This window comes from Bos taurus, chromosome X, assembly GCF_002263795.3.
Source record: "Bos taurus isolate L1 Dominette 01449 registration number 42190680 breed Hereford chromosome X, ARS-UCD2.0, whole genome shotgun sequence".
NCBI classification, from domain to species: domain Eukaryota; kingdom Metazoa; phylum Chordata; class Mammalia; order Artiodactyla; family Bovidae; genus Bos; species Bos taurus.
The window spans coordinates 1,427,268-1,438,003 of NC_037357.1; the positions used below are offsets into that span (position 1 = coordinate 1,427,268).

Below are 10,736 nucleotides of genomic sequence, written 5' to 3' on the forward strand. Positions count from 1 at the left end.
CTTGGAGAATTTTGAGCATTACTTTACTAGCGTGTGAGATGAGTGCAACTGTGTGGTAGTTTGAGCATTCTTTGGCATTGCCTTTCTTTGGGATTGGAATGAAAACTGACCTTTTCCAGTCCTGTGGCCACTGCTGAGTTTTCCAAATTTGCTGGCATATTGAGTGCAGCACTTTCACAGCATCATCTTTCAGGATTTGAAACAGCTCAGCTGGGATTCCATCACCTCCACTAGCTTTGTTCATTGTGATTAGAGGGTTGTAATTTTCAGTTCTACCCCTAGACCTCTGGGACAACAGAAGGGACTGGAGGGCAACAGATCACCAATAGCCAATGATTTAATCAATTATGGTGCTGGTGCTTAGTCACTCTGTCGTGTCCGACTCTCTGTGACCCCATGGACTGTGGCCCGCCAGTTCTGCTGTCCATGGGGATTCTCCAGGCAAGAAAACTGGAGTGGGTTTCCATTTCCTTCTCCAGAATGCAATGGTAGTGTAGACCATATAGATTATTACAGATGTCTAAAATATAGCATATTTGGGGGCCAGGTATTTACTAATTTTTAGTCTAGATAAGGGGGGAAAATCTATGCAGAAGTCATAATTTTCCAGAATCACATGGAAGACAAGTTGTGCTTAAAACTGTGTCCAAGAAATTGCTTCACAGACCCAAATCCAGTGACTCCTGGGCCATCTCCAAGAATCCCGCAAGGAAAAGATTCCACTACACATACACAAAGGTTCTAAAACACCCCAGAATGAGTGTTTCAGTGAGTGGTTTTGCTTCGTTGTGACAGGGGACAGTCCCCGCTACATTGTCTAAACACCTGATAGCCCTTACCTCCTCTCGCAGCACGTACTGCTCAATGAGCTTCTTCAGCTTCTCACCCAGCTCGATGTTCTCCTGGTAGAGCTTGGCGTTGTGTATGTCATATTGCTCCAGCTGTGCCTGGATTTCATTCAAAGTAATTTGGAAGTGTGCAGTGGCTTCTTTCCATCTTTCTTCCTCCTCTTGGGCCTGCTGCATATTTTCTTCCTTTAATGTCTTATTGTGACGCTGAAGTTCCCTGCAAAGAGACTCGAGCTTGCTTCTTGCCAAGATAGCCTTGCTGTGTTCACTCTGCAAATGAACTTTATCTTTCACAATCTGGGCTTGCTTCTTCTGCAGAATCTTCATTTGCTTCTGAATGTTCCTGCTCTCCTCCAGAAGATTGGCATATTTCTTACAGAGAGCTGCCAGCTTCTCTTCTGAAGTTGAAAGAGTGTTCAAGGCTTAATCAATCATACCCATATAATTAAGTCCCTATAAAAATCCCAAAAAGATGAGGCCTAGAGAGCTTTTGGGTTGATGAACACATGGGGATTTGGGGAGAGTAGTATAGCAGAGGGCATGGATGCTCCCACATATTTTGCTCTGTGCCTGTCTTCCATCTGGGATATCACTTATCATATCCTTTAATAAACTGGTAAACATAATTAAAAGATGCATGCACCTTAGAAAGAAAGCTATGATAAACCTAGACAGTGTAATGAAAAGCAGTAGCCTCACTTTACCAACAAAGGTCCGTCTAGTCAAAGCTATGGTTTTTCCGGTAGTCATGTACAGATGTGAGAGTTGGACCATAAAAAGAAGACTGAGCACCAAAGAACTGATGCTTTCAAACTGTGGTACTGGCAAAGATTCTTGAGAGTCCCTTGGACTGCAAGGAGATTAAGCCAGTCAATCCTAAAGGAAATCAATGCTGAATATTCATTGGAAGGACTGATGCTGAAGCTGAAACTCCAATACTTTGGGCCACCTGATGCAAAGAGCTGACATTAGAAAAGACCCTGATGCTGTAAAAGATTGAATGCAGGAGGAGAAGGGGACAACAGAGGACGAGATGGTTGGATGGCATCACCGTCTCAATGGACATGAGTTTGAGCAAGCTCCAGGAGATGGTGAAGGACAGGGAAGCCTGGTGTGCTGCAATCCATGGGGTCATAAAGAGTCTGACATGACTTAGTGACTAAACAATGACAACAAAACCATAAGTAAGCAATTCGCTGAGTTCTGGGAGCCAATAATCCAAGGAAGGGGGTCACTGGATTCTCTCATCTATAGCCAGATGATCAGAAACACAGGTGACAACTTGGACTTGAGATTGGCATCTGAAGTGTGTGTGTGTGCTGGGGGGGGGCAGGGTCTTGTAGGACTGAACCTTTAACCTGTGGAATCTGATGGTGTTTCCTAATAGATCGTGTCAGAATTGAGTTGAATTGTAGCACACCCAGTTGGTGTCTGCAACATTGCTTGTTGGTTTCGGAGAACACCTACTCCCCCACCCCGCCACACACACACCCTCAAATCAGAATTGGGTGTAGGATTTAAAGATATATCTTCATGTGCTTTAGTTTTCTTTTTCACACCTTGACCCTAAGCTACTTGGGAACTAGAGTAATGCCATTCCCTTTCCTGTATAATTTTGTACAGTTCCAGGAATACATTAGTTGCTTAATGAATACTGGTCAAGTATTAAATTGGCTTTAAGTTCTATTGTGGTGTAGTGGTTGTTTTTCTCTACTGCAACCTCATTTTCTCCACCTTCCTGTTTGAAATATCTCAGAGGGAGAGTTTAAAATGTGTGTGCTTTAGGGACTTCCCTGGCAGTCCAGTGGTTAAGACGCTACACTCCCAATGCAGGGGGCATTGGTTTTGCATGGTTTTGATCCCTGGTTGGGGAACTGAGATCTCCCACGCTGCATGGTGCAGCCAAAAAAGAAAAAAAAATACAATAAAAATCATGTGCTTTAAATATAGGCCCATATTTTCATACTTCAGGGACAATAATCAGAAACTGGCCCAATTTCATACCTTTGGGGCCAAATGTCTGCAAATGATTCCTGAAAGACACATAGTTCCTCTTTGGTTTATGGACTAATTGTAGCACATGAGCAATCTTGGAGACCTGCCATGTGCCAAGTGAGGAAGGGGCAGACTGGTGCAGGTGAAGAAGGGGGAGTAGAAGATAGGTTATTTAAGGATAGATTTGATCAGTAACTAACATTCATGAAGAGCTGTTGGTGTGTTCATTCCCCTGGCACACAGAAGCCACTAAGCAGCTACTTAAGCTTCATTCTGAGCACTGCACTGGAGTCTAAGCTAAGAAAACAAAAAAGACCACAGGTGGCTGGGTTTGTATCTATACCTGCGGCTCATAGGTAAATTGACTCAAAGGTCTGTGTGGTAGTAAGTAACCCTACCGAGGGGCCAAAGCTGGGGCCCAGGAGTCTGCCTGAAGTGTGATGCCAAAGATGGACCAGGCTGTTAGGTTTCTTGCATCTGGCCTTTCATTGTTTCTTGCACTCAGAAAACTCTAGCCCAGGGTTTCTTCTTCATGTCTTACATCAGATTCATCTGGGTGAGAGGGTGAAGTTTTGATTAAAATGCAGATTCTTGGCCCTAGCCCAAATTTCCTGAATCAGAATTATTGCAGTGGGGACCAGGAATCTGGGTTTTGGCAGAGGCTCAAGATTGCTCAAGTTTGAGAACGATTGTTAGCCATCTAGAAGACTCTCCAGTGGCTACATTCGTTATTATTTTTTGTTGCTTTCATGCATTTGTGTATTTTCTTGTCTCTGTTTAGAATTTCCTTCCCCTTTTCCATCATTTTTGAAAGACTGGTGGAAATGTCACTGAGCTTTTAGGAGGCAGCGCTTTTGGATAACTATGAACAAGAGTGAGATGAAAAATATGCACTGAAATTAGACTTTGTTGTAAAGCATTGCAAGTATGTAATGATAATTCATCCCCCTCTAGCAACCAAGAAAAATGCTAGAGCTGGTTTACTGCATTGCTGATAATTTTTTTTGTATACTTGCTCTCTCATTAGAATAGGGGCTCCTTTAGGACAATCCCTAGAACAGTACTAGTTCCATAAAGTGCTTAATGGGCTTGTGAAATGAATGATTTGTTGATAAGCAGCATTGGATAAGAAACGGGCATTTGGACCAAGCATCAGGGTCTTTTCCAATGAGTCAGTTCTTTGCATCAGGTGGCCAAAGTATTGGAGCTTGTTTCAGCATCAGTCCTTCCAATGAATATTCAGGGCTGATCTCCATCAGAATGGACAGGTTGGATCTCCTTGCAGTCCAAGGGACTCTCAAGAGTCTTCTCCAACACCACAGTTCAAAAGCATCAGTTCTTCAGTGTTCAGCCTTCTTTATGGTTCAACTCTCACATTCGTACATGACTACTAGAAAAACCATAGCTTTGACTAGACAGACTTTTGTTGGTAAAGTAATGTTTGTGTTTTTTAACATGCTGTCTAGGTTTGTCACAGCTTTTCTTCCAAGGACCAAGCGTCTTTTAATTTCCTGGCTTCAGTCACCATCTGCAGTGATTTTGGAGCCCAAGAAAATAAAGTCTGTCACTGTTCCTATTGTTTCCCTATCTATTTGCCATGAAGTGATGGGACCGGATGCCATGATCTTAGTTTTTTCAATATTGAGTTTTAAGTGTATATATGTATGCTTAAATAATTTTTCTACCTGTATTTCTTTTTTATACAAACTATCAGTCTCTGAAAACTTTTTCAATCTGTCCCCTTTTATTTTGCTTTTTATAATCTGTTGTGAAATGGAATACTAGATAACCAATCTTTGAGTTTATGCATTCACTCATTCAGTAAAGATATTTGTTCAAATATTCTGGATAGCACAGAACTGAACAGCAGATAAATGCTTAATTTTTTCCTAGCCCACGTTTTATTTATTTACTGTTTTTTAATTGAATGTATCTCCCATTTTAAAAATTGACTTATAAATTTGCTGCAAAGTTGTAGCCAGAGGTTTATTGTTTGTGACATTTCCTCCTTCCATATTGTTGTATCTTTTTTTTAATAAATTTTTTTCCTCAGGTTTAAACACAACATTCATAGATTTGTTTTTCTCTTGTGAGAGCAATTCTTTTCATCAAAGTACTTATAATCTTCCATAGGACTGGAAGGGTCAACATAATCTGAAATCTTTTCTGAGATGTTCTATATTTCTAAGAGAAAAGAATAGTTGAATTGTGTCTTATATAATTGCAAGTGACAAAAACATCTAATAAATTTCATCTTCCCTAGAAACACAGAAATATGGACTTGGTTGGGAGCACCTATATAAATCAAGTAGAAAAATGATTCTTCATAAAATTTTGATGACTGAACTGCGCTTTGGCTATGTTGAAAGGGTACTGTGACCCACTTTTTCTATCAACAAATCCACCGAGGTATATACTACAGTCTACTTTTCTTTGGCATGGTAAATAGAAGCATATCCTTATAAGGAGGCAGCCTGATTCAAAGACTGTACCTCATTTTTAATCACAGTAGACATTTTATGACCAGTTGTCCATCCACTCATGCACAGTGAAGACAAAGTATTCCCCTTTGTTATTTTATCATTTTACAAATGAGGACACTTCAAGACTCTAAGTATGTTCTTGCCCAAGATCATACATTTATTTTGGTTGAAATTTTTAATGTTTATTTACTATTTATATTTTCCTTTTAATGGCTGTCTCTTCATGTCCCTTGCCCTGTTTCTATCGAATATTTATATTTATATGTCTCTAAATCATTATTTTAGTACTTTTATTTCCAAAACAATAATATTTTTCAATTTTAAAAATCAACTTGTGAGATATAATCACCTCTGTTTTTTTCTGGCTTTATTACATATTTGTTGTTTTACAGTTTAGTTTTTAGTCTACTGATTATATAGTTTAGTGTATGAAATCAGGTTGGGTTTGAACATATTATTTTCCAAATCAGTTGTATCAGGAAAACTAAAGAATTCATCATTTTACTCTTATTTGAAATTACATATTTGCTTTACTCTATATTATTTTATATGAAAAAATTTTCAGGCTTTTTAGTATGTTCTATTGATCAGATATCTTACTTTTGCAATAATGTTAGAACTTTCATTTTCTTAGATTCATGATTCATATTTGTCTGATAGGAGAAATCTTTCCTTACTACTCTTTTTCTAAATTTTCCACAGATATTCTCATCCTGTTAGTCATCTTGGTATCCATTTATCAATCCAAAACAATTGAACTTACTGAATGTACATACAAAAGAGAAATACAAAACAGACTCACAGATATAGAAAACAAACTTGTGGTTACCAAAGAGGGAAGGGAATCTGGGAAGGGAAATATTAGTGGTATGGAGTAAATAGATACAAACTACTACATATAAAATAGATAAAAATAAGGGCCTACTTATCGGACAGAGAATTATACCCATTATCTTGTAATAACCTATAATGGAGTATAATCTGCAAAAATACTGAATCGCAATACTGTACACCTATAATTAACACTGTATTGTAAATGAACTTACATAATAAAAAATAAATCAATTTGGTATTTGATTGGAATTGATCTACATATATTAATTAGTTTGGGAAAAATTAATAAATTTACCATTTTGAGTACATAAAAATGTATGTCTCAGTGTATTTGTCTTCTGTTCTTTTCTGCTCTACAAGTATGTCTTTTTAAAAATTATCTGGCCAACTTAACTCTCTGTTCCACTTGAAATATGCTTTCTTGGATTTTTAGGCATATAATCCTATCATTCACAAATAATGACAGTGTTGCATCTTTTTCCCTATATATCATATGTATTCATAATCTCAATGTCTTCATCTATAAAATGTAGATAAAATATTACTTATTTTATTGTGAGGATTATTGTGAAAATTAAAGGGAATAAGTAACATAAAATAACACCATTGTCTTACATATGGTAAATCCTCTATAAATGTTTCTATAGCTTTATTGACTATGCCAAAGCCTTTGACTGTGTGGATCACAGTCAACTGTGGAAAATTCTGAAAGAGATGGGAATACCAGCCCACCTGACCTGCCTCTTGAGAAACTTGTATGCAGGTTCAAAACGCGACAGTTAGAACTGGACATGGAACAACAGACTGGTTCCAAATAGGAAAAGGAGTACGTCAAGGCTGTATACCATCACCCTGCTTATTTAACTTCTATGCAGAGTACATCATGAGAAACGCTGGGCTGGAAGAAGCACAAGCTGGAATGAAGATTGCCGGGAGAAATATCAATAACCTCAGATATGTAGATGACACCACCCTTATGTCAGAAAGTGAAGAAGAACTAAAAAGCCTCTTGATGAAAGTGAAAGAGGAGAGTGAAAAAGTTGGCTTAAAGCTCAACATTCAGAAAACTAAGATCATGGCATCTAGTCCCATCACTTCATGGGAAATAGATGGGGAAACAGAGGAAACAGTGTCAGACTTTATTTTTTGGGGCCCCAAAATCACTGCAGATGGTGACTGTAGCCATGAAATTAAAAGATGGTTACTCCTAATGACCAACCTAGATAGCATATTAAAAAGCAGAGACATTACTTTGCCAACAAAGGTCCATCTAGTCAAGGCTATGGTTTTTCCAGTGGTCATGTATGGATGTGAGAGTTGGGCTGTGAAGAAAGCTGAGTGCTGAAGAATTAATGCTTTTGAACTGTGGTGTTGGAGAAGACTCTTGAGAGTCCCTTGGACTGCAAGGAGATCCAACCAGTCTATTCTAAAGGAGATCAGTCCTGGGTGTTCATTGGAAGGACCAATGTTAAAGCTGAAACTCCAGTACTTTGGCCACCTGATGTTAAGAGCTGACTCATTGGAAAAGACACTGATGCTGGCAAAGATTGAGGGCAGGAGGAGAAGGGGACAACAGAGGATGAGATGCCTGGATAGCATCACCGACTCGATGGAGGTGAGTTTGAGTGAACTCCGGGAGTTGGTGATGGACAGGGAGGCCTGGTGTGCTGCGATTCATGGGATCACAGAGAGTCGACACGACTGAGCGACTGAACTGAACTGAACTGAACTGAACTGAATGGCTCTTCTTGCTATTATTGATGTTACATTTTTTAGCAACTTGAAGAAAAATGTTGAAAACAAAGGGTGAAACATGACTGAGCAACTTAAAAAAAAAAAAAACTCTTTTAAGATGTATTTACAATAGATAAATTGCAACATCCTAAGAAAAGGTGCCTCTATACCTAGTTTATTTGGAAATTTCAAAGTCAGTAATAGGCCTTTAATTTTATCAAATACTTTATTTTTCCATCTTTGATGATATTTATCTGGGTTTTCTCATTCAGCTTTTCAACTCAATGGATTATATTAATAGATGTCCTAATGTTGAAAATCCTGGGGATCTATATTTCTCTGGGATTGTCATGGTTATATTTTGCCTTTAATATACCAATAAATTTGTTTTATCATTATTTTAATTAGGACTCATATACATATTATCAGTGACATTTATCTCTAGCTTTCTTCCTCTGAGCTATCTTTGTCAGATTTTATGGGTTATATTTTGTTCAAAGATCATGTGGGTAGCTGTTCATATTTTTCTGTGCTTTGAAATATTTTGTGTACATGGCAAAATATTTGTCTCTGTGTCATGTAAAAGAATTTCAATATATTTCCACAGAGCAGTTATACTTTTCTTTTGAAAAGTACATCAGATTCTATCCCTTCTCAGTTTAAAATTTACTACTCTCAGAACAGAACTGTAAACCATTGCTACAGGCTATAAGACCTGGGATGATGTGGCTGCTCCTGCCAGTCTCATTAGCATCAAGTCTCAACCATGCTTTCCTATCTCACTCTGAAAGAAGCTAGTGAGGCTGTAGCTTGATGTTCTTTCCCACTACAGGGCTTGTGCAATGGTTATGACTTTTACCCATAGTATGCTCTGCCCCTCTTACTCCCTACTCATCCTTCAGGTGTTTCAGCTTCAGCAAAACATCCTAGGAAAGTTATTCCATGAAAGTAGATCATCCAGTTTTTCATCACAGCATCCCATTTCTTTCCTTCATAATATTAATAGCATTTATAATGACTTCTTTTGTTCATTTATGTATTTGTTTATTTATGTGCTCAATCATTTCCTTATTAATTGTCCATCTCCCTCCATTAGGGTTTAAGATCTAGTATTTTGGCATGTCATTATGTTTTACTCATCATAGATCTCTTCTAACACAACTTTTTACCATTTGCATTCAAGTTTTAGAATCATATTTATATTCTTTGGGGGGCTCCATGTTTATTTAATGTAGTGAGCCATGACTGTTCTCTTAAGGGAGGAATAGCCTTCTCTTGACTTATCCTTTGACCTTCATTGCTAGGTGGGCTGGAATACCATGTGGCCAAGAATTTTGTTTGTTTATTTACTTGTTTTAAGAAACACTTTTGGTTGAGGTATTTTTCGGGCTGTTTCACATCTACCATGAATAAATGACGTGTAAGTATACAGTTATTGATGCAGAATGTTTATTCCTCAGAACTCTATATATATTGCACAATTTTAAAAATATAGTTAACTTTAAAAATTTTTTTATTTATTTTTATTTTTTGGCTGCACCACGCAGCATGTGGGACCTTAGTTCTGCAAACAGGGATCAAACCTGCATTCCTTACATTGGAAGCACAGAGTCTTAACCTCTGGCCTGCCAGCGAAGTCCCTATTACACAATTATTAACATATGTTTTTGAGTATATCAAGGAAGATTTGTGAATCTGAAAGGGCTGATTTTTATTTCTATGTAGCGAACCATGCCCCTACCCATGTATGCCTCAAAATTTGTAGGATATTTTTAATTATTGTTAATAAATTCAAGTCAAATATTTGTGAGAATATGTGTAGCAGTTAAGTCTTTATATTTAAAAAAAAATTGGATTTTTGCTGGTATTCAGGAAACCCTGAGAATTTTGGACTCTAGTATATATTCACTTCAGAAAAGTTTTCAATTATTGTACTTTTTGTTATTATATCTGTTCCATTTATTCTGTTTTTGCTTTGGAATGCCAATTATCTGTGGTTGGATCTCTTTTTTAAAATTTTTACCACTGTTTTTGTCTGTCTTCTCCTTGCCACTACTGTTTCTCAACTTGCCCTCTATTTAGTGGTGTTTCCTTAGTGTCAGTCCTGTTGTTTTGTGCTTTTAGAGTTTTATTCATGGTTTGCTATTTTAGTCTCAACTGAATTGTTTTCCCACACAGCTCCTTTTCAGCTTATCTAGATGATTTTGCATAACATTGTCTTATCTTTTACTCATTTTTCTCTGTTCTTATTTCATAGAGACCATGTCTTGTCAACTTCTATTAAGAATGCTAAGAACTTCAATTTTTTTTCTCTTTTTCCTGGGACAAATAATTGTCAAAATCTGCTTCTCTGCTGTCTTCAAAAACATCGCCTTTCCTGTGTTTGGCAGTATCCTTTCATAGACCCCATACTCATCATGTATTCTGCTTCTCCTGGAACAAGGAGACATTTAGTCTATTCCAATGTTGTGAGGTGTGAGAGACATGCCTTTCCCTTCATTTTCTCCAATTATATATAGACAAAATCTTATTCTTCAGTTCAATTGATATTTCTATTTCCTCACCCAATTTACAATACTAGCAAGCACTTACCTAGCTCAGGGTTCCTCAGCATTGGCACTATTGACTCTTTGGGCCAGATCATTCTTTTGTGTGCTTGTGGAAGGGTGGTGGTGCTGTCTTGTATATTATAGGCTGTTTAGCAGCATCCCTGGCCTCTACACACTAGATACCAGTGTGACCACCAAGATGATGTCCTCCCCTAGTGTACCCATCAAAACAGTGACTAATATCCTTTGGGAACTGAAATTGCCCCCAGGTTGAGAACCATTTATCTAAGCAG

General features: G+C 37.8%; 1 protein-coding gene across 1 annotated transcript; it reads right to left on the reverse strand.

The window, feature by feature from the left end:
• Nucleotides 1-701: 701 nt before the first annotated feature.
• On the reverse strand, nt 702-10,508 carry LOC112445158 (gamma-taxilin-like). Its single transcript, XM_059883698.1, has 2 exons — nt 10,487-10,508; nt 702-1,270 (listed from the first exon to the last, which is right to left on the reverse strand). Exons 1-2 carry the CDS (start codon nt 10,506-10,508, stop codon nt 723-725), a joined length of 570 nt encoding a protein of 189 aa, XP_059739681.1. The 3' UTR covers nt 702-722.
• Nucleotides 10,509-10,736: the final 228 nt, after the last annotated feature.

Excerpts from the sequence above, each read along its gene's own strand:
- LOC112445158 (XM_059883698.1), bottom strand. The coding sequence starts at position 10,508 with ATGCTGAGGAACCCTGAGCTAG. Across the intron at positions 1,271-10,486 it reads GCTGAGGAACCCTGAGCTAG|CCTTGAACACTCTTTCAACT; the intron begins GTAAGTGCTTGC and ends TGATTGATTAAG.